The following is a 25,237-nucleotide window of genomic DNA, read 5'->3' as shown; positions in this document are numbered from 1 at the left end:
AAGTCGAGCCGAAGGCAAGGGCGAGGAACACACCATGGGGGTGTACGCAAAGTGGCCCGGAAAGGAGGTGGAACAGTGAAAACCCTAAGCCCGGAGAGAAGCTCTTTGACGCGGACCGCGATCGTACAACCAGACCGGGGCCGACGTTCTGGCAGATGGACGACAGATTGCGGGAACAGGAGACCATAGTTTGGATGCCCGGGCAAGCTAAAAACATGGGCAGCATAAGCGGCCAGCAAACGTTGGCGCCGTAACCGCAGGGGAGGGACACCTGCCTCCACTAGTACGCTGTCCACAGGGCTGGTGCGGAAGGCACCAGTGGCAAGTCGTATCCCGCTGTGTAGTATTGGGTCCAGTACCCGCAACGCAAATGGGGAAGCGGAGCCATAAGCCAGGCTCCCATAATCCAGACGGGACTGGATTAACGCCTGGTAGAGCCGGAACCAAGTAGATCGGTCGGCGCCCCAGCTGGTGTGGCTCAAGCATCGCAGAGCATTGAGATGCCGCCAACACGCCTGTTTAAGCTGCCGAATATGAGGCAGCCAAGTCAACCGGGCATCAAAAAGTACACCCAAAAACCTGTGGGTCTCCACCACAGCAAGAAGTTCGCCGTCAAGATAAAGCCGCGGCGCAGGATGGACCGTTCGGCGCCGGCAGAAATGCATAACGCGGGTCTTGGCAGCCGAAAACTGAAAACCACGCGCTACAGCCCAAGACTGCTGCGCCTTGCGGATTGCGCCCTGTAGCTGACGTTCAGCAGCTGCAATGCCAATAGAGCTATAGTAAAGGCAGAAGTCGTCAGCATACAGGGAAGCGGAGACAGAATTGCCCACGGCCGCAGCGAGCCCGTTAATGGCTATTAAAAACAGGCAGACACTTAAAACAGAACCCTGTGGCACACCGTTCTCCTGGACGTAGGAGGAACTATATGAGGCCGCGACTTGCACGCGGAAAGTACGACACGACAGAAAATTGCGGATAAAAAGCGGCAGAGGACCCCGAAGACCCCATCCATGAAGCGTAGAAAGGATGTGATGACGCCATGTCGTATCGTACGCCTTCCGCATGTCGAAAAAGACAGCGACCAGGTGCTGACGGCGGGCAAAGGCAGTACGGATGGCCGACTCCAGGCTCACCAGATTGTCGGTGGCGGAGCGGCCTTCACGGAACCCACCCTGAGACGGAGCCAGAAGACCCCGAGACTCCAGTACCCAATTCAAGCGCTGGCTCACCATCCGTTCAAGCAACTTGCAAAGAACGTTGGTGAGGCTAATGGGACGGTAGCTGTCCACCTCCAGAGGGCTCTTTCCAGGTTTCAAAACGGGGATGACAATGCTTTCCCGCCATTGCGACGGAAACTCCCCCTCGACCCAAAGACGGTTGTAAAGATCGAGGAGGCGCCGCTGGCAGTCCACTGGAAGGTGTTTAAGCATCTGACAGTGGATGCCATCTGGCCCAGGAGCGGTATCAGGGCAAGCGGCTAGGGCACTGCGAAATTCCCACTCACTGAATGGAGCATTGTAAGATTCTGGGTGGCGGGTGCGAAACGAAAGGCTCCGACGTTCCATCCGCTCTTTAATGGAGCGGAAGGCCAGTGGGTAATTGGAAGAAGCGGAACTCAGACCAAAATGCTCTGCCAAGCTGTTGGCAATTTCGTCGGAGTCTGTACAAACTGCTCCATTCAGTGAGAGCGCAGGGACGCTGACAGGGGTCCGATAGCCATAGAGGCGTCGGATCTTGGCCCAGACCTGCGATGGAGAGACATGGAGGCCAATGGTGGACACATACCGCTCCCAGCACTCATGCTTGCTTTGGCGGATCAGGCGGCGGGCCCGCGCACGCAGCCGTTTGAAGGTGATTAGGTGTTCAATGCAGGGATGTCGCTTGTGACGCTGTAGCGCCCGCCGGCGATCTTGAATCGCCTCAGCGACCTCAGGCGACCACCAAGGCACAGTCCTCCTCTGAGGGGACCCAGAGGAACGGGGAATGGAAGATTCGGCGGCTGTAACGATGCCGGTGGTGACCGATTGAACCACCGCATCAATGTCATCATTAGAGAGAGGCTCAATAGCGGCAGTGGAGGAGAACAAGTCCCAGTCAGCCTTATTCATAGCCCATCTGCTAGGGCGCCCAGAAGAGTGACGCTGTGGTAGTGACAGAAAGATCGGAAAGTGGTCACTACCACACAGGTCGTCATGCACACTCCATTGGACAGACGGTAAGAGGCTAGGGCTACAGATTGAAAGGTCAATGGCGGAGTATGTGTCATGCGCCACACTGAAGTGTGTGAAGGCACCATCATTTAAAATCGAGAGACCGAGCTGCGACAATAAATGCTCAACGGTGGCGCCTCGACCTGTTGCCACTGACCCACCCCACAGAGGGTTATGGGCGTTGAAGTAGCCCAATAGCAAGAAAGGTGGCGGCAATTGGGCTATCAGCGCAGCCAGGACATGCTGCGAGACATCACCATCCGGTGGAAGGTAAAGACTGCAGATGGTAACAGCCTGTGGCGTCCACACCCGAACAGCGACAGCCTCTAAAGGTGTTTGGAGAGGGACAGACTCGCTGTGCAGAGTGTGAAGGACATAGAGGCAGACGCCACCAGACACCCTTTCATATGCTGCCCGGTTCTTATAATAACCCCGATAGCCACGGTGGGCGGGGGTTCGCATTGCTGGAAACCAAGTTTCCTGAAGAGCAATGCAGAAGAAAGGGTGAAGGCTAATAAGTTGGCGGAGCTCAGCTAGATGGTGGAAGAAACCGCTGCAGTTCCACTGGAGGATGGTATTGTCCGTGGCGGAGAAAGGCGTGACGGGACTGGGAAGGCAGATTACGCCGCTGGGCCACCTGCTGCCTCCGATGGAGCACCCGTGTAAGTGCTATCCATTGCGTCTGAGGGACCGGCGAGATCGAGGTCCTCAGCGGACGCAAGGATCTCCACCTCAGACGCAGAGCTTTTAGGTAGCGGTGGAGTAGGTGCCACCGCATGTGTCTTGGTCTTACGGGTCTTCAAAGTCGTTTTCTCTCGCTGTTCCTTTGGTTGCCGTTGTTGAGAGGGCTTATTGGAGTCAGTCTCTGGGACCGAAGAGGATCGCGAAGCCCGTCGACCAGCGACCTGTGGCTTCTTCAGCCACTGGTTGGTGTCTGCTGTGCCGCTGGTAGGAACCTGGGAAGGGAGGGACCCAAGGGATCCCTTCCGAGCAAGAGAAGCCGAAGAAGACTTACGCTTCTCCGACTTAGAAGTGGAGACTGGTGTCCCCAGTGGTTTAGTGGGTGCTGCTCCCGAGGTAGATGGTGTGGGAGCAACAGCGAGAGAAGTGCCCCCATCGTCAAGGGGGTAGGTGAGGTCCTCTGACTCTGAGAGCTGACTGTATGTCTTGCAGTTGAAGGAGCTGGAGCAGGAGTGACAGCGGAGGCATAAGATGACATCATGCGCACGGGATGTAGCCGTTCAAATTTCCGCTTAGCCTCAGTGTAGGTCAGTCGGTCCAGGGTCTTATATTCCATGATTTTGCGTTCTTTCTGTAAGATACTGCAGTCCGGCGAGCAAGGGGAATGAGGCTCTCCACAGTTGACACAGACGGGAGGCGGAGCACATGGAGTATCGGGATGAGATGGGCGTCCACAATCTCGACATGTGAGGCTAGAAGTACAGCGAGAGGACATGTGACCGAACTTCCAGCACTTAAAGCACCGCATCGGGGGAGGGATATAGGGTTTGACGTCACATCGGTAGACCATCACCTTGACCTTCTCTGGTAATGTATCACCTTCGAAGGCCAAGATGAAGGCACCGGTAGCTACCTGATTGTTCCTCGGACCCCGATGAACGCGCCGGACGAAATGTACACCTCGGCGCTCTAAATTGGCGCGCAGCTCATCATCAGACTGCAAAAGTAGGTCCCGATGGAAAATAATACCCTGGACCATATTTAAACTCTTATGTGGGGTGATGGTAACGTTAACATCCCCCAACTTGTCACAAGCAAGTAACCTGCGTGACTGGGCAGAGGATGCCGTTTTTATCAACACTGACCCAGAGCGCATTTTGGACAAGCCCTCCACCTCCCCAAACTTGTCCTCTAAATGCTCTACAAAGAACTGAGGCTTCACGGATAGAAACGAGTCACCATCAGCTCTGGTACAGACGAGATACCTGGGCGAATAGATGTCACTGTCATTCATTGCCTTTCGTTCCTCCCATGGTGTGGCCAGGGATGGGAACGATTTGGGGTCATAAACGTTAGCTTTAAAATGAGCCCTCGAACGCTTAGAGACTGCTGGTGGCTGGCCGCCAGCGAGAGATGATGTACCACGCTTCATTGCGGGTCATCCGCCCTGATTGCACCTACTCCGACCAAGGGCCCTCTCCACGGGCGCCACCCAGCCGCAGCTATAGCCACCTGGCAGGATGGCCATTGCCGGGAGTCCTGATGCCCCAGGGAGATGGGCATCTACTCCTTGGCATACGTGGGGAGTTAACGGCGCAGGCATCAGTAGAGCGATTCCTGTGTTGTCAGGGGGCTACAACCAACAGGGTACATGGCGGCCCCACCACAACGGACTGGCTACCGTGCTGGATCTTAGGTGCAAAAATGTCCAAGGTAGTTGTCGCAGTTAAAAGCAACACTGCAGAGTGCAACGTGGTAATCGCACCCAGGGACGTATCCTCGCCCAAGAGATGGAAAACGAGCGGGACACCATTGCAACGACGAAAATGCCGACTAAAGGTATCAATGCACGACGGATACAGTGCACCATGTAAGGCGCCCTTCCCCAATTGGCTCGCTCTTCGGAATAATTTAGAAAGACGGAGGTCAAACTCGAGAGGGGACCATCACATAAGGCCGAAACATTTGAGACTCCTTTTAGTCGCCTCTTACGACAGGCAGGAATACCGCGGGCCTATTCTAACCCCCGAACCCGCAGGGGAGTATTTGTAATGTTATTCAAAATGTTTAAATGTGTGTGAAATCTTATGGGACTTAACTGCTAAGGTCATAAGTCCCTAAGCTTACACACTACTTAACCAAAATTACCCTAAGGACAAACACACACACCCATGCCCGAGGGAGGACTCGAACCTCCGTCGGGACCAGCCACACAGTCCGTGACTGTAGCGCCCTAGACCGCTCGGCTAATCCCGAGCGGCTGTCATGTTACTACCCCTTATTATCCCTAAAGGTTATATACTTTAAATAGTTACGCCTACCAATAGGAGATGTACTCTCAGCCGTTATCCCTTAGAGATCCTCAGCCTTCATTAATTTCTGTGCAGCAGGCAGATTTTAATCAGGGATCCATCGTCATATTAAACAACCACAGGTACAGAATTTCCGTAAAGACCAAAACTGGTGTCACTGTTAGATTAAGGACAGCCGACATACCAGAGTAAAGTTACACTGTGCCGTATTTAATAATCAAATCAAACGAGCAAGTATGCAGCCTTGCACTACCATTCTACTTAAAGCAACATTGTTATTTTATTTCAAATACATGAGGTTGATCCTCCTGTGAAAGTCTTTGTAGCCTTTCCAACGAATATATTGTACTGTTGGACCGTTTACGGGGTGTACCTATTATCTGGTGCCACTCCTCAGATATTGCTTTGTTTATTTAGTTCGCCAAGCAAGAAAAGGGCCTTCAGGAGCATCCTTACATCTATACGGACACACTTAGCTAGAGAGCATTGCAATACGCATAATTAATATAATAATAATACACTGAAGTGCCAAAGAAACTGGCACACCTCCCTAATATCGTGTGGGGCCCACGCAGCACGCAGTAGTGCCGCAACACGACGTGGCATGGACTCGACTAATGTCTGAAATAGTGCTGGAAGGAACAGACACCATGAATCCTGCCGCTATCAATAAATCCGTAAGAGTACGAGGGGGTGGAGATCTTATCCGAACGGCACATTGCAAGGCATCCCAGATATGCTCAATAATGTAGATGTCTGGGAAGTCTGGTGGCCATCGGAAGTGTTTAAACTCAGAAGAGTGTTCCTGGAGCCACTGTGTAGCAATTCTGGACGTGCTTGTCCTGCTGGAATTGCCCACGTCGGTCGGAATGCACAATGAACACCAATGGATGCAGGTGATCACACAGAATGTTTACGTACGCGTCACTTGTCAGAGTTGTATCTAGACTTATCAAGAGTCCCATATCACTTCAACTTCACACGCCCCACACAGTTGCAGAGCCTCCACCAGCTTGATCAGTACCCTGCTGACATGCTGGGTCCATGGATTCTTGAGGTTGTCTCCATACCCGACCTTCCGCTCGATACAATTTGAAACGAGACTCGTCCGACCAGGCAACATGTTTCCAGTCATTAACAGTGCATTGTCGGTGTCGACGGACCCAGCAGATGAGGCGTAAGACTTTGTGTCGTGCAGTCATCAAGGGTACACGAGTGGGGCTTCGTCTCCGAAAGCCCATATAGATGATGTTTCGTTGAATGGTTCGCACACTGACACTTGTTGATGGCCCAGCATTGAAATCTGCAGCAGTTTGCGGAAGGGGTGCACTTCTGTCACATTGAACGATTCTCTTCAATCGTCGTTGGTCCCGTTCTTGCAGGATCTTTATCCGGCCGCAGCGATGCCGGAGATTTGATGTGTTACCGGATTCCTGATACTCACGGTACACTTGTAAAATGGTCGTACATGAAAATCCCTACTTCATCGCTACATCGGAGATGATGTGTCCCATCGCTCGTGCGCCGACTATAACACCACGTTGAAACTCGCTTAAATCTTGATAAACTGCCATTGTATAGTTCAAATGACTCTGAGCACTATGGGACTTGACATCTGAGGTCATCAGTCCCCTAGAACTTAGAACTACTTAAACCCAACTAACCTAAGGACATCACACACATCCATGCCCGAGGCAGGATTCGAACCTGCCCTGCGACCATAGCAGCAGCGCGGTTCCGGACTGATGCACCTAGAACCGCTCGGCCACAGCGGCTGCCTGCCCTTGTAGCAGCAGTAACCGATCTAAGAACTGCGCCAGACACTTGTTGTCTTATATACTTGTTGCCGACCGCAGCGTCGCATTCTACCTGTTTACATATGTCTGTATTTGGCTTCAAACCGCGCTGCTGCTACGGTCGCAAGTTCGAGTCTTGCCTCGGGCATGGATGTGTGTGATGTCCTTAGGTTAGTTAGGTTTAAGTAGTTCTAAGTCTAGGGGACTGCTGACCTCAGCAGTTAAGTCCCATAGTGCTCAGAGCCATTTTTTTGTATTTGGCGCTTCAGTGTAATAATAATTATATATATATATATAATATATATATATATATATATATATATATATATATATAGTAATGAATAAACGAAATTTGAGAAATTTCAGTGTCATTCACATTGTGTTAAGCATTTTCTTCATTAAATTCTTGTCGAGTGTGAGTTATGGCATCTAACAGAAATGTGTGGCACCAGTACAAAAGGAAAGAAATTTGGAAAGGAAGTTGGATGATCAAAAGTACAGTGAGAAATAACGGGATAATATTAGCAGATAACACGAAAGGAAGAAAACAGAAACAGATAAGAATGAGAAAAGCATGTAAAGTTTATAGTGTGATTTACCGTTGGACAAAAGGAAGGGATATGTGAGAAGGAAGTTGCACCGATGACAGCAGATAAGAAGTTAATCTCCTACTGAATGCAGAGTGATTTTGGATAATATGCAGGTTACAGGGCATTTTGTTCCAGAGTCGAATGGCTGAAATGGAGGAGATGCAGAGAGATTTAGCGCTACGCCGCAAGTATCGGATCAGGCACTGCAGTTGTCTTGTGCCCTTGTGTTGCAGCCGGCGGCCGCTTCGAGGTGGACGAGCGGTCGGGCGTGGTGCGCACGCGCGGCACGGACGCCTTCCAGCTGGACATGGAGTACGTGCTGTACGTGAAGGCCGAGGACCAGAACGGCCGCGTCGACGAGCGCCACTTCCAGTCGACGCCCGAGGAGCGGCTCTCCATCGTGGGCGGCAAGCGCGCCCCGCAGTTCTACATGCCCTCCTACGAGGCCGAGATCCCCGAGAACCAGAAGAAGGATTCCGAGTAAGCAGCGGCGCGTCTCTCTTTTTTCTACCCTACCTGTTGGGTCCCCCACATGCTAAAGGTGAAAACTATGCACTGAGTACCTATGGAGTATCATCTTTCTTGTGCGACTGGATTTGCGATTTCCTGTCAGAAAGGTCTCAGTTTTCAGTAACTGACGGGAAGTCATCGAGTAAAAAAAGTAAGGTTAAGTCCTATGGCATGAAGGGGTACGAGACGCCAAAGGGCAAGATCAGCCGACCAATGGAAAGGTTTCCACTATCTTTCGTGCCCGGCGGCACCTTTTTTTGCAGAGTATGTGAGCTGTCTGCGTATCTGTTAAGTGTTGGTGACTGTAATGTACGTGTGTGTGTGTGTGTGTGTGTGTGTGTGTGTGTGTGTGTGTGTGTGTGTGTGTATGGTGTAGTGTCATACTCGTGCTGGGGAGTTAGGGATGATGAGAGAAGGGACAGGGAGAAACCCTGTGCGGCCACATAGCCAACTGCTCTCGAATAGCACCAAAGGGGCCGCCGAGCTTAGAGTCCCCATCCGACGGACGGTTCACCACCAACCGTGTCGCATACCCTCACTTTACAATGCTCTCTGTGGCACTGCAGCGAGAAGGAAGTACTTCTGTGGTCGCTGTATCACTAACCTGGTGTCTTGCTGCTTCGGTAGTCCCTCGTCGCATTGTAGTAGAGCTCAGGCGCCAGGTTCCTTGTAGACTGTGATCCTGCTGAAGTGGGGTGGGTCGGGATGCCAGTTGTTAAATGTTAACAACGTTTTGGACTATACTCGTTTTAATAAAGAATACTTTGAAACACACTTCACAGAATTTCCAATATGGCGGCTCTTGGCTACGCCGGTATTCAACCCTTTACAACACATTAACAGATTTCTCACTTTCCATACTCGTGATACACATTGCCCACGACACGTGGCGTTCACTGATAACTAACCTTCACTTTATATCTAATGTTTAACAGCTAGAATATTTACTCGCGACCGTTCTTTTAGAGCCGCTGTCAGTTACTCGACCGTGCATTTTGAGTGGCCCCTCGCTACTAACTCACCCTGTCTACCCGACGGACAGGAGAGACCCCACCTTTCTCCCTCAGCCAATAAGGACACTTCGCTCGTTCCCTACATATATATACAGGGTGGTCCACTGATCGTGACCGGGCCAAATGTCTCACGAAATAAGCGTCAAACGCAAAAACTACAAAGAACGAAACTTGTCTAACTTGAAGGGGGAAACCAGATGGCACTATGGTTGGCCCACTAGATGGCGCTGCCATAGGTCAAACGGGTATCATCTACGTTTTTTTTAAATAGGAACCCCCATTTTTTATTTCATATTCCTGTAGTACGTAAAGAAATATGAATGTTTAGGTTGGACCACTTTTTTCCCTTTGTGATAGATGGCGCTGTAATAGTCACAAACGTATAAGTACCTGGTATCACGTAACATTCGGCTAGTGCCGACGGTATTTGCTTCGTGATACATTAACCGTGTTAAAATCGAGCGTTTACCAATTGAGAAAAAGGTCGATATCGTGTTGATGTATGGCTATTGAGATACTGTGATATGCAAATGATTCGCTTTTCAGAGCATTCACACAAGGTTGGCGCCGGTGGCGACACCTACAACGTGCTGACACGAGGAAAGTTTCCAACCGATTTCTCATACACAAACAGCAGTTGACCGGTGTTGCCTGGTGAAATGTTGTTGTGATGCCTCGTGTAAGGAGGGGAAATGCCTACCATCACGTTTTCGACTTTGATAAAGATCGGATTGTACCCTATCGCGATTGCGGTTTATCGTATCGCGACGGTACTCCTCGCGTTGGTCGAGATCCAATGACTTTTAGCAGAATATGGAATTGGTGGGTTCAGGAGGGTAATACTGAACGCCGTCCTGGATCCCAACGGCCTCGTATCACTAGCAGTCGAGATGACAGGCATCTTATCCGCATGGCTGTAACGGATCGTGCAGCCACGTCTCGATCCCTGGACCCACGTATGGGGGCGTTTGCAAGACAACAACCATCTGCACGAACAGTTCGACGACGTTTGCAGCAGCATGGGCTATCAGATCGGAGACCTTGGCTGCGGTTACCCCTGACGCTGCATCACAGACAGGAGCGCCTGCGATGGTGTACTCAACGACGAACCTCGGTGAACGAATGGCGAAATGTCATTTTTTCGGATGAATCCAGGTTCTGCTTACAGGATCATGATGGTCGAATCCGTGTTTCGTGACATCGCGGTGAACGTACATTGGAAGCGTGTATTCGTCATCGCTATACTGGCGTATCACCCGGCGTGATGTTATGGGGTGCCATTGGTTACACGTCTCGGTCACCTCTTGTTCGCATTGACGGCACTTTGAACAGTGGACGTTACATTTCAGATGTGTTACGACCCGTGGCTCTACCATTTATTCGATCTCTGTTAAACCCTACATTTCAGCAGGATAATGCACGACCGCGTGTTGCAGGTCCTGTACGGGTCTTTCTGGATACAGAAAATGTTGGACTGCTGCCCTGGCCAGCACATTCTCCAGATCTCTCACCAATTGAAAACGTCTGGTCAATGGTGGCCGAGCAACTGGCTCGTCACAATACGCCAGTCACTACTCTTGATGAATTGTGGTATCGTGTTGAAGCTGCATGGGCAGCTGTACCTGTACACGCCATCCAAGCTTGATTTGACTCAATGCTCAGGCGTATCAAGGCCGTTATTACGGCCAGAGATGGTGGTTCTGGGTACTGATTTCTCAGGGTCTGTGCACCCAAATTGCGTGAAAATGCACTCACATGTCAGTTCTAGTATAATATATTTGTCCAATGAATACCCGTTTATCATCTGCATTTCTTCTTGGTGTAGCAATTTTAATGGCCCGTAGTGTACATTGCCCACGACACGTTTCGTTCACTGATAACTGACCTTCACTTTATATCCAATGTTTAACAACTGGAATATTTACTCGCGACCGTTCTTTTGGAGCCGCCGTCGGTTACTCGACCGTGCATTTTGAGTGCCGCCACGCTAGTAACGCACCCTGTCTTTCCGACGGACAGGAGAGACCCTACCTTTCTCCCTCAGCCAATGAAGACACTTAGCTCGTTTTATATATATATATATATATATATATATATATATATATATATATATATATATATATATATATATATATATATATATATCCAAAGTTGCAGCCAATCGGGATTTCAGATCGCTGTTGCTAGGCGGATCTGACGTCACGTTTGTGGACATTGTGACGGAAGTTTGTCTCGTAACACTGTCTCAGATTGTAAGATCCTACTCCCGAAAGGTCGGGTCTTGTCCCTAGTAAGGTTGCACAACATTGCCTCCTATGATTTTATCATTAATACTCCTTGCTGACGAATAATTGTCAGATGTACGTGTAGCCTCGCTGATACTGAGCATTCCTGATCGCATAAATGTGCGTAATACTTGGCCTAAACACGTGCAGGGAATACATGTACGCGTTACAACTTCATGAGACACTTGCAGTGAGGTTTGGAATTTAATCCAGGACATTGGTGCAAAGACTGGTATCAGCGATTTTATATCATTTCCCACCAACTGTCAACAGCGCATGGCGTACGCGGATGGTCTCCCATCGTAGTACTGGTGACACCCAACGGAGCGTAACTTTAGTGGTGTGCCGGAAACCGGCGTACGCACTTCGGTACAGCCGTTGACATCCACCGAAACAGAAGTGATATCTGGTATCCCCCAAAGAAGTGTTTCATGCCCTCTGATATTCCTGACCTACGTCAACTATTTAGGAGACAATTTGAGCAAAGATATTAGTTTGTCTGCAGATGACACGGTCATTTACCGTTTAGTAAAGGCTTCAGAAGATTAAAACCAACTGCAATATTATTTACACAAACTACCTGTATGGTGCGAAAAGTGGTAATCAACCCTAAATAATGAAAAGTGCGATGTCATCTGAATGAGTCCTAAAAGGAATTCGTTTAAATTCCGGTTACAAGGTAAGGCACACAAATCTAAAGGCTATCATTTCAACTAAATAGATAGGGATCACAATTAGGAACAACTTACATTGGAACGATCACGTTGATAATGTTGTGTGCAAGCCCAACTAAAGAGCGTGTTTTATTGGCAGAACACTTCAAAGACGAAACAAATCCACTGGAGGGACTACCTACACTATGCTTGTTCGTCCTCTGCTAGAGTATAGGTGTGCAATATGGGACCCTTACCAGTAGGATTAACGGATGACGTCGAAGAAGTTCAAAGAAGGGCAGTTCGTTTTGTATTATCACGAAATAGTGGAGAGAGTGTCACGGGTGTGATACGAGAGTTGGGGGGGGGGGGGCGATCATTAAAACAATGGCGTTTTTCGTCGCGGCGAGACCTTCGCTGAAATTTCTCCTCCGAATGCGATATTGTTTTGAAGTGCCCGTTTTACCCGAATGCTGTTAGAGAGTGGAACAGAAGAGAAATAGACACTCGCGTTCGAACAGATGGCAAAGGAACTTAAGCTGAATACTTCGAGCTATGGAACTAACGGTCGGAAATGAATATTTACCTTTACATTCTCTCCAGCGGAGTGTGCGCTGTTTGGTATTTCCTGGCAGATTTAAACTGTGTGCCAAACCGCGACTGTTCCGGAATCTTTCCTTTCGCGAGCAGTGCTCTTACCGACTGAGCTGTCAGGCCCTCACAGCCTTACATCTTACCCGCGTACCTTCACACAAACTCACTTGCTTACACACCTGGCGAGACTAGTACTTCTGGAAGAAAGGAAATTGTGGAGAAACGGCCTAGCTGTTCGAAGAGAAATACTCGCGGCAGTAAAGCTGTGAGGGCGTGTAGTCAGTTATGTACGCATAGCTCAGTTGGTAAGATTGTATCCCGCGAAAGGCATGCTTCTGGGTTCGTGTCCCAGTCCTGCACACAGTTTTAAACCGCCAGGAAGCTTAAGTTGTTTATTTTATTGACTTAAATAACTTAAGTCTTACAGAAACACCTTACACTAACAGCAACTGTTCAAAGAGATGACCGAAGTCTCAGCGCATGCATTATAACGGAAACGAGGCCCGTTACTTTTCGAAGCCGATATCACTAATGTTTCTGAAGTGAAAAACGATCGCTACCTACTTTCACTCGCTTATACCTAACATGCAGATAGCCAAGGATGGCTTCCACTCTTTTGTAACTTTCGGTTAACATTCCTCGGCAGTCTCCTCTTTCACCGTATCACAGGGATATCCGATTCCTTTCAGTTCTCGTGATGTTGTCACTATCCTGCACTCTGCGTCCGACTTCGGTTAACACCAGATTAGTGGAGGTTTATGCGAACCACCAGCCTGTGATATAATCAGAAATAAGTCAGAAATTATTTCGGCGTGTGACGCAGACCCCACGAAGCCATGGACCCAAGTTGTCAACAAGTCACTGTTTACATGGCCTGTTGGCACTGTTTACATGGAATGAACTCGGTTGTCTGGTCCAACTGAACCGATTATTGACTGGAAATCGTTATGTTCGGTTACTTGGAGACCATTAGCAGCCATTCATGGATTTCAAGTTTCCAAGAACAGTGGAATTCTCATAGATAACAATCCCCTGTGTCACCGGGCAACAGTTGTTTGTGATTGCTTTTAAGAATATTCTGAACAGTTCTAGCTAATGATTTGGCCACACAGATCGCCCGACATGAATCCCATCAAAAAATTTTCGGGACATAACTGAGAGGTCAGTTCGTGCACAAAACTTTGCACCGGCAACACTTTCGGAATTATGGTTGGCTATAGAGGCAGTATGGCTCAATATTTATGAAGGGGACATCAATCGACTTGTTGAGCCCATGCCATGTGGAGTTGCTGCACTGCGCCGGACAAAGGCAGGTCCGGCACTACATTCGCAAGGTCATCAAAACATGCAGCGTATTTGTATAAAGTTCAGTACACCACTATTTCGGATAGACGTACATTCGTCAGATGCTTTAGGACACAACGTACGCAGAAAAAAACTCATATCACTACATCAACATCTAAAACTTTATAAACTAGACTTCGAAACTCGTATAATGTGACGCTGACAGACGTAATCCCAGTGCTGCTCCTGTGGCATAAAGCAGGGATTCGAGCAGGACTATCACTTTGTTGCGGTTAATTTTCTGACTTCACAGCTCCAGCAGGGAGAGTATTCCATAGCGGTGAATTCGACGTGGGATGCGGGTGCCTCACTATGCTAAAATATAATCTGCTTCAATTAACGAGTTTTGTTTTTACCGTGATATACGTCTACTCTCCATTTTATTATAATGGCACTCATTTAGAAAAACCAGAAATATACTTGATTAGGGTTTTCGAAATAATGTCAAGCTACTGCAATATGTACCTGCCTAGATAGAATTCAGTAAAAATCCATGTGTTTGAGTTTCTTCTTATGATAGAAATAAAAATAAAAAAGGAAACAAAAAAGAACGATGAATTATTTAAAAAATCCTGAGTCCATAATGGTTAGGTGATCAGCTCAGACGAAGAAGGAACCGAAAGAGCAAACACTACACGAACATCCACAGTAATCTTAGAAAACGTACTTTACAAATTTGCAGCCACATAAAGTTAGAGACAAATAGTTGGACTGTATGCAAACGTGGAGGAGGAAAGGAATTAGGGAATATAAAAAAGGATAGTATAAAACTGTAATTAATCACACATGGAAATATTCTGATCAGGAAATATATTTGTTGTAAACTTAAACAATGGAAACTTGAACAGGAAGAAAACCCGAAGAAGACTTCCAGAACAGCTTGGTTTGATCCAAGAAACTAAGCTTATAGCAAAAGGATGGAAGACATATGGGTACAAAAGAAGGTCAAACACATCGTTTCTGAGTACTGAGTGCATCCAAAATGGGTTCATTCGAATAAAAGAATAAATAAAAGAAAATAATACGGCATAAGGTCGAGGATTTTCGGATAACATGGGCAGGAGTTCAAATACAGCTCTTTTAGATACCAGAACTTCTAGTAAGCCGAATCAACATACTTATAAAATTCACGGAAAATTGCAAAAAGAGTAGACTAAAGGCCTGTACTATGAATTTTCTTCTACGGAAATTGGAGGGATTGAAGGAACTTTCCCATTACAAAGCATCTTAGTAATCGTCATTAACGCTTAGCCAATCAAATACACTACTGGCCATTAAAATTGCTACACCAAGAAGAAATGCAGATGATAAACGGGTATTCATTGGACATATATATTGTACTAGAACTGACCTGTGATTACATTTTCACGCAATTTGGGTGCGTAGTTCCTGAGAAATCAGTACCCAGAACAACCACCTCCGGCCGTAATAACGGCCTTGATACGCCTGGGCATTGAGTCAAACAGAGCTTGGATGGCGTGTAGAGGTACAGCTGCCCATGCAACTTCAACATGATACCACAATCCATCAAGAGTAGTGACTGGCGTATTGTGACGAGCCAGTTGCTCGACCACCATTGACCAGACGTTTTCAATTGGTGAGAGATCTGGAGAATGTGCTGGCCAGGGAAGCAGTCGAACATTTTCTACATCCAAAAAGGCCCGTACAGTATCCTGCAACATGCGGTCGTACATTATCCTGCTGAAATGTAGGGTTTCGCAGGGATAGAACGAAGGGTAGAGCCACGGGTCTTAACACACCTGAAATGTAACGGCCACTGTTCAAAGTTCCGTCAATACGAACAAGAGGTGACCGAGACATGTAACCAATGGCACCCCATACCATCACGCCGGGTGATACGCCAGTATAGCGATGACGAATACACGCTTCCAATGTGGGTTCACCGCGATGTCGCCAAACACGGATGCGATCATCATGATGCTGTAAACAGAACCTAGATTCATTCGAAAAATGACGTTTTGGCATTCGTGCACCCAGGTTCGTCGTTGAGTACACCATCGCAGGCGCTCCTGTCTGTGATGCAGCGTCAGGGGTAACCGCAGCCATGGTCTCCATGCCGCTGCAAAAGTCGTCGAACTGTTCGTGCAGATGGTTGTCTTGCAAACGTCCCCATCTGCTGACTCAGGGATCGAGACGTGGCTGCACGATCCGTTACAGCTATGCGGATAAGATGCCTGTCATCTCGACTGCTAGTGATACGAGGCCGTTGAGATCCACCACGGCGTTCCGTATTACTCTCCTGAACCCACCGATTCCATATTCTGCTAACAGTCATTGGATCTCGACCAACGCGAGCAGCAATGTCGCGATACGATAAACCGCAATCGCGATAGGCTCCAATCCGATCTTTATCAAAGTCGGAAACGTGATGGTAGGCATTTCCCCTCCTTACACGAGGCATCACAACAACGTTTCACCAGGCAACGCCGGTCAACTGTTGTTTGTGTATGAGAAGTCGGTTGGAAACTTTCCTCATGTCAGCACGTTGTAGGTGTTGCCACCGGCGCCAACCTTGTGTGAATGCTCTGAAAAGCTAATCATTTGCATATCACAGCATCTTCTTCCTGTCGGTTAAATTTCGCGTCTGTAGCACGTCATCTTCGTGGTGTAGCAATTTTAATGGCCAGTAGTGTACTAAGTAGAGCTGAATATGCTTGACCCGTTTGAAACATCTCGGCCCTTGCAGATAGACGGATATAACTCTGGAGCCACGGCTGAAGTCAGGAGGTCTTTCCCTCTGAACATCAGAGGGACCCAGAGTACCACTCGAGAAGGCAGGATCAGCCCTCCGGAGAACAAAGACCGCCCCCGCCGCCACTGACACTCGTCGACGCCCGCTACACGACCGGCCTCTGTTGCCGAGGTCGTTAACGCACGTCGGGGAGCCTTGTCGGCGCTCAACCCCAAGGTAGAATACAGGGGGCGGGACCTCCGTCATGGTCTGAGAAACATTTTCGCAGCGTCCTCCACGACCGTTATAGCATGGTTTAAATCAGCTGCAGATCTGTTCAGCCCTGGGGGGAGAGGGGGGGGGGTCCTAGCTATTATTACTGTCCCCCCACCCACAATAGCACTTGTTGTCATCCGACACCCACACATTTAACATGCCACAGCTGCCTAGAATTAAAATAATAACATTTAATTATATAACAATTAATATAGCAAAAATTCGAGGGTCATTTCCATAAGTCTTGGCTACTATGGTATATCCTGCGAACATGTGGTGTGTGGCCGAGCGGTTCTAGGCGCTTCAGTCTGGAACCGCAGGACCGCTACGGTCGCAGGTTCGAATCCTGCCTCGGGCGTGGATGTGTGTGATGTCCTTAGGTTAGTTAGGTTATAGTTCTAATTTATAGGGGACTGATGACTTCAGATGTTAAGTCCCATTGTGCTCAGAGGCATTTGAACCATTTGAACATGTGGTATCACCGTAATCGCAGTAAATAGTTCAAAAGCCCTCCGCAAACAGTTCCGAAATCAAGCGACAAATAGAAACCGCTTGTAGGAATACTCGGTACCAGAGCCTGAAGCATTTAGTGTTAGCTTGGCGGTCCTACAATATGTAAGCGGGGTGGAAAAGTGAACGTTTGTCAAAATTGTATTTCTTGCTGGCAGAAATGCTACTCAGTGTCATGTGGAACTATGAGCAGCTGTGGGTGGCAGAGCATTGCTCTACTGAACAAGCACGTTGAGTGGAGGCCTTCCGACGTGAACGCCCAGTAACGACGGACTCATCGCAAAGTGAGCGGCCCAAGTCTGTCCTTACTGACCTGTCCGTGGCTGTTGTTGAACAATGTTTAACAGTGGACCGACGTTGGACTGTGCGGGAATCAATGACATGGACGTATATGTCGAGAGTAACAGTGTTCCACATTTTAGGGAAGGACTTGCAGGTGCGTAAGAAGTGATCAAAATGGCTACCACATCAGTTAACAGAGGTGCACAAGTGGACGCGATACGACCCCGGTCGTATCATCTGAGCGACGTAAATGGGTTCAAATGGCTCTGAGCACTACGGGACTTAACATCTGAGATCATCAGTTCCCTAGAACTTAGAACTACTTTAACCTAACTAACCTAAGAATATCACACACATGCATGCCTGAGGCAGGATTCGAACCTGTGACCGTAGCGGTCGCGCGGTTCCAGACTGAAGGGTCTAGAACCGCTCGGCCACGTCGGCCGGCACTTAAATGGGAAGGCAATAACATGCTCAATCGTATTAATCTGGGCAGGAGCATATAAACCAGAATTGAAGACCCAGTCAGCTGAATGTCGTCATTCAGATTCACCACGAGGACACAAGGTGCGACAGAATCTATCAAACACGAAGTTCATACTCATTCGGAGAAATGACAGCCACTGTATCCTAGAGTGTCACTCCATCAATACTCAATATTGCCGCAATTTTCTGGTGTACCATCTGCGACGTACACTTCAGAGAAAACGTCCGGCACTGCTGGATGATACAGTCATACTCCATCACAGTGCTACATCCCACACTGCAGGCGCCATCAACAATTGTGTACGGCAGTAAGGGTGGGAAAACCTCCCCCACCCATCTTACCCACCAGACCTTAATCTCTGCATGGGAGGCACTTTGCGAACAGGGAGGATATTCTCACAGAATTTCGGCGACAAGTGGCACACTTATGGCAATTACAATTAGATTAGATTAGATTTACTATCATTCAATTTGATCCGTAGTGAGGAGGTCCTCCAGGATGTAGAACATGTCAGAAAAACAACAATACATAACAAATATTTACAACTAAAACATATAAGCTAATGTACCATTACACAGGTCCCAAGTGGAATGATCGTCATTTTTTAGTGAACACTATATGAAAGAGTCATTTTACAAATACTAATGCACTGGATTTAAAATAAGAAAGGTAATAAACGTGTAATACAACTACTATAATACAATGAAGACATTACTGCACTGAAATGGTGCAGAAGTTAGATTGTACTTACACACACACACACACACACACACACACACACACAAAAGTTTTATATATATATATGTATCAGTTGGTTTTACTGAGAAATAGCATTCAGCTCCTTTCCCATCGTTGGCAACGCTGTGTGGGTACACTGGGAGACTATTTCGAAGGTCAGCAGTTGATTTAGATTCATTTTTGTTCCATTTGTACCTGTTTACAATAAATTTACAGTTGCAGTGTGTGTGTTTCATTTCACTCTTTGCCACGACCTCCTCTATCAAACCCTATTTTATCTTGGCATTCAGATAGACCCTGCCTTACCGTGTCTCATCGTGGAATTCTCATAGTGTCTCGTTATCGCAAGATATGCCATAGTTGCCACGACCTATGGAATGGGCCTAGTATATAATTTGTTTACGTCAGTGCTTGACACATAGCTTTAGCGCTAGTTCAAGAAATTGGAATTCACAAAAATATAAGAAACGAAAAGCATCGACCAAAAATTTCAGAGGTACTTGTGTCGTGCATTTGGTTTAAGAACTGTAATAGCAACGATTTCTCACAACTCTAACAACCTCGTAATTTCACGGAATCTATAATCCACAGGTGCACTCACATGAGTGTCAGTATTTTTTCATTATCGATATTTTTCCCTAAACACAAGGCGCGGATCCAGGTTCCGGATGTCGAAGAGGTCCCAGATCGTTACCCTCTGTCCTCTACCCCCCTCGCCTGCACCTTACATACAATGTGTTACAAAACGATACCGACAAACTTTAAGGGACTGTAGAGGGTCTCGCGAGGAACAGTTTCAGGACAGGAACCCGCGTTCAGAAACGTCATCCAGCGGCGCTACAGAGCGTCGAAGTTACAGGCATCGGCGCCTGTCACTAGGCCACCACTTCGGCAGCAGACGTGACTTTTTACGCTGACGGGCCGTAGGCGGAACGTCTCGCAGTGTTGTTTGTTATTCGGTTATGGTGAGTGACTGCCACGATCGCCAGTGGGGAAGCTGGAGTAGGCTGCCGCGTAGAAAGCATGAATACGAAGCTCTGTTGCCTGGTTTCACCTGGGTCCCTCTACAATCTCCAATGTCTTTCGGTATACATGAGAAAAATAAAGTTCAGATTGAAACCTGTGTCTGAAACTGTCATTCACTAAGGAAACAGCATCGCATTCATAGGAGACAATTCCTGTCTACGCAACACCTATCCGCATCTTCTCCACTGGCGATCGTGGCCATCAGTGATGATCACTGAATAACGACATTGCGAGACGTTCTGCCTACGGCCCATCAATGTACAAAGTCACATTTGCTGCTGAAGGGGTATCCTAGCGACAGACACCAGGCCATTTAACTTCGAACCTCTGTGGCGTTGGTGGATGACGTTTCCTCCGGACACGGGTTCCTATCCTCAATTTGTTCTTCAAGACAGCCTCTGTAACCCCCCCCCCCCCCCCCAAGTTTGTCGAAATCGTTTTGTAGCACCTTACATAATTTGACACCAACCCACTTATAATAAGCCACAGTTCATAGGATTTTAATAATAATAATAACAACAACAAAATCTCTAAAATGTTATAGTATTAATTTGTTTACTAATTATAGCGGAACTCTAATATGTAACTCCGGGGTGGAAAACTAAAACTAGAGGTTTTTTTTTTCGTCGTTCCTTAGTTACTTCAAAATTCATGGAAGTACCAGGTGGTTATAATTAAACTTTCCCTATTTAACACGTTATAACACAGAACCTAATTACTGTACGAGTACCAAACTCGGTAGCGTACTGTCAGAGTGTGAGGTACATGATTTCCAAGCATCACAGCGCCACCATCCAGTTACAACTACGGCCACCAGGTACTGTGATTAGTCATCATGATTCATCGTCTCACACACCTGACCAGTCGTAGTGCACTTGTTAACGTGTCAACATGAGCTTGCACAAAAGGAGCAGGGTATTATTGGTGAAGCTCTATTATCAAAACAACAGTAATGCTGCAGCTGCACTTCGAGAATATCGCCTGCTGAAAGGATTACGGCCGGCCGCGGTGGTCTCGCGGTTCTAGGCGTGCAGTCCGGAACCGTGCGACTGCTGCGGTCGCAGGTTCGAATCCTGCCTCGGGCATGGATGTGTGTGATGTCCTTAGGTTAGTTAGGTTTAAGTAGTTCTAAGTTCTAGGGGACTAATGACCACAGCAGTTGAGTCCCATAGTGCTCAGAGCCATTTTTTTGAAAGGATTACGGAAGGGTCCTCTTTCTCCACCTGCTGTGCGGAGCATGATGAAGAAGTCCGAATCAACTGGAGAACTGGGCGTCACTCCAGGGAGAGGGCGGCGACCAGTTGCACCACAAGCGATTGATGAAATCGCTGTTGCTATGGTAGACAACGCTGGACGCAATTCCCGATCGTCAGGCAGTACGTGTACTGTGTCACGACAGTTGAACATCCATTGGTCCACTGTATGGACGGTGCTTCAAACCATTCTCAGATGGTATCCATACAATATCCATATGTAGAGCAGCTTGGACCACAGGGCCCACAACGGCGTGTTGACTTTCTTCTCCACTTTCTCACAAGGATTGAAGTTGACGAGGAATATCATTGCAACGGATGCCTCCGCTCTTCATTTACATCCCTGCTTTGAATTTGCTTAGAACGGAATGCATGGCATATCTGTCTATTGGAATAGCTTCTCATAGGCAAGTGTGATCACCATATCTGGAATTCAGTGAACTTCACAGGATGACTGAAGGCATTTAAGCTACAACCGTCAGATCTTTTGGTTAGTTTTGATGTTGTATCTTTATTTGCAAAAGTACCTCTGTAGGACTCGGAGCTTGTCAGTAGCCAGGTTGGGAAAGATATTGTGGCATTGTTTAAACATGTGCTTACCTGAACTTATTTCTTATTCAATGACCAGTATTTTGAACAAGTGGACGGTGTTGCCATGGGAAGTCCTATGTCTCCCATGGTGGATAACTATTTTTATGGAAGACTTTAGGGAAAAAGCACTGCAGTCGGCAAGTCTCAAACCTTCCTGCTTGTGGCAGTATGCAGACGATACATTTGTGATGTGTCCCCGCAGAATAGAGCCATTACCTGTGTTTCTCCATCATCAGAACTCGCTCCATTCCAATGTAAAATTCACAATGAAAGTGGAATAAGACGACATTTTACCATCCCTGGATGTCATGGTCAGAAGAAACGCTGATGGTACACTGGGACATAGTGTCTACCGCAAATCAATTCACACGGAGTTGTATTTGCAGGTCACATGTTGTCGTCGCCCTGCACAATGCGGTAGTGTCTTAGACTATTTGGTGCACAGAGCACATGTGGTCTCAGATGCCGACAGTCTAACTGGTGAGCTACAACATCTAAGAAAGGCTTTCCAACAGAATGGCTAATCCGATACACAGATACACCATACATTACATTCTAAGAAAATTCAAAGTGGGGATGTAAATGAGGATGCGGAGACAGACATTACAACAGAATTCTTGCCCTATTTTGGCGGCATATCTTCATGAATAGAAAGAATCCTCAAAAGGCACGACATCAAGTGTGTTTTTCGGCCCTCAGCAAAGTTGAGGAATTTACTGTGCTTGGTCAAAAACGACCTCGACCGTAGGAAATGTGGAGTGTATAAGATCCCATACTAATGTGGAAAATGTTAAATTGGGCAGACAAGCCGAATCGTGCAAGACTGTTGCGTTAACACCATAGTCATGCATGCCTATGGCAACCTGATAAATCAGTGGTAGTGGAGCACTGCCTGAACATGGGGCATTGTACGTTTCGTAAAAAGACGGAAATTTAATCCCCTGCGTCATTTTTCTGGGACTGTGTGTTGTTAAGGAGGCCGTACATACCCGTACAGCAGACAATCATATCAACAGGGACACAGGGTTTCAATTAAGCACCACCTGTAATCTAGTACAGGCTGCCATTAAATCAAAACAGGGAAAACAAGAACTTCCAATTCATGACTCAACGCAATACACTGCTGAGATTTAATTCAGCTTTTAACTACAGGAGCATCCGAAAGCGCAAGTATTGCCCACAGTGCATGCAGGGCCGGCCTTAGCCATCCAGGTGCCCCGGGCGAGTCGTCCAGTTGGCGCCCTTTATTGTATATATAGCGAACCTGGCAGTGCTTTGCAACACGGTATTTGACTGTTTTCTAGAAATCGTCTTAAGTGGTTAATGGCGTCATCTTATGATCATAACATGGTTTTTTCCATCGTAAAATTTGAGTATTTTATTTTTTAAAATGGAAATGAAATCCAAATAATCTGAAAGCCCGCTAAGACGCTCCATGTGAGTCTTGTGTAGCCTGTGACGTCAGTCCAGCATGCTGCTGTCGCTGCCGTAACAGTCAGTATAGCAGTGATATATTGTTTGGGCATTCACGTTTTGGGAAATTGTCTAAAAATATTGCGTAGTACTGCACTGTACATCTACAACAACTCCAGAAAATTGTTTTTGCGTGTTCCAAACAAAGAAAAGATGCGTAAAATGTGGTTGAAACAGGCTCGTATATCCCAAATATTTCTTTTCTTTTCTGAAGCACCCCTGTACTAAAGCGAACAAAACAAAACAAAAATTATTCAAATTGGTCAAGCCATTTCTTTGTTTTGGTGAGACTAACACACAACAATTGATTTTTATATATAGGAGGTAATATGTATAACGAAAAAACACTAATTTTGAATTGGGTACCATATTTTTATTGAATTTAATATAACTGTAAGCCATAAACCTATATTTTCTGTCAGTCATCTGAACACAAAACATATTACGCCTAATGAAAAACAATTATAAACGACTAAAATTTTACTTTTCTCGCTTTTCTGTCGGCAAAGTCTCTGATCAGATTAGCAAAGTCCAGGTTTTCTGCAACTTCATTTTCAATGGACAGTGAGGCCAAACTGGTTAGTCTTGTTTGAGACATTGTAGACCGCAAGTACGTTTTTATCAACTTCAGTTTGGAAGAACTGCGTTCGCCGCTTGCGACAGTCACTGGTATTGTTAGCAAAATACGTAACGTTATCCAGATGCTGGGATATAACTCTTGAAGATTATGCTTTTTTATGAAGTTTAAGGCTTCAATAGGCGTTGCCTGGCTGTCTTCGAGATAGTGTTGCAGGCCTAAAATTTCGTCGCACAGCAAATTTCCATCAATATCTGACTTCATGTTGACAGTTAACTTTTCTTGTAATTTAGAACAGCATTGTATTAGTTCTTCTTTATTTTGATTTTTTTGAATGTCAAACAAGAAACTCCACGTCGCCAGAAAATTCTTGCATCTGTTCAAATCTTTCTTTCATGGATATGTGCACGGTGTCCAACAGTGCATTGAAAAACTCTACTTTAAACTTCTTTTTTGGGTCAGTTATTTGATCATCAACAGCCTCTTCACCCGGTCTGCGTTTAATACGTCTTAATCGCATTTGTGGTTTAAATAATGGCTGCGTATCAAGATCCGAAGCCAGTTCAGTTGCTGTTACAATAGCTTGTTCGAAACCTGTTTGTCTATATGTTTCCAAATAAGAGCAACATTTGTCAAGGATTCCCATAAACTCGACAAAGTTGATTGTGGGTGACTGACTTGCTTTACTCACAACGTTAATTTGAAACAGAACATCATACCATGTCACGAGAGAAACAATGAAGCTGAAGTCTTTTAATTGTCCTCCTAGTGTTGTCGCTTCGTGTGACACCGCAGCATCGCTTTGTTCAGTAGCATCGGCCAAGAAAACCAAAGCGTCATGCATTTCGCATAATTGATAACGAACCGCTTTGACGCTATCAATTCGAGCTTCCCAGCGTGTGTCACATTTTTCAGGGTGTATATCTTCAAATGGTCGGTCAAAATTTTCCATCTATTTACCGACCCAGCAAATAGATTAAACATTTTTTGTAACATTCCGAACAGTGTCACGGATTTTACTGATGATTTTGTCGCATCACACAATACCAAATTATAACTACATGGCACAAAAAAAGCTAGTGGATTTAACTTCTTAATTCTGTTCTGGACGCCTTTATTTTTCCCCTTCATGTTCGCGCCGTTATTGTAGCCCTGTCCTCTGCAGTCATTAATGTTAAGGTCAAGATCACTCAATGTTTTTAAAATGCTTTCTGTGAGGCCTTCACCGGTTGTATCATCTATTTGCAGAAATGAGATGAAATGTTCTTTTACACTTACGCCATCCTCTGTTATGTCGGCGCATCTTAAAGTTATCGAAAGTTGTTCTTTGTGGCTTATATC

At 46.8% G+C, this 25,237-nt stretch overlaps 1 protein-coding gene across 1 annotated transcript in view; it reads left to right on the top strand.

The window, feature by feature from the left end:
* Nucleotides 1-25,237, top strand: part of LOC126263301 (neural-cadherin-like) — a 234,588-nt gene that overhangs the window by 92,541 nt on the left and 116,810 nt on the right. Inside the window, exon 2 of the mRNA XM_049960389.1 lies at nucleotides 7,826-8,072. Coding sequence (XP_049816346.1) covers nucleotides 7,900-8,072 — 173 coding nt within the window. The 5' untranslated portion in view covers nucleotides 7,826-7,899. The remainder of the gene's footprint in view (nucleotides 1-7,825; nucleotides 8,073-25,237) is intronic.

Source organism: Schistocerca nitens, chromosome 6 (genome assembly GCF_023898315.1).
Source record: "Schistocerca nitens isolate TAMUIC-IGC-003100 chromosome 6, iqSchNite1.1, whole genome shotgun sequence".
Classification (NCBI taxonomy): domain Eukaryota; kingdom Metazoa; phylum Arthropoda; class Insecta; order Orthoptera; family Acrididae; genus Schistocerca; species Schistocerca nitens.
The sequence above is the reverse complement of the archived record's forward strand: the minus strand, read 5'-3'. Positions and strand labels throughout refer to the sequence as shown.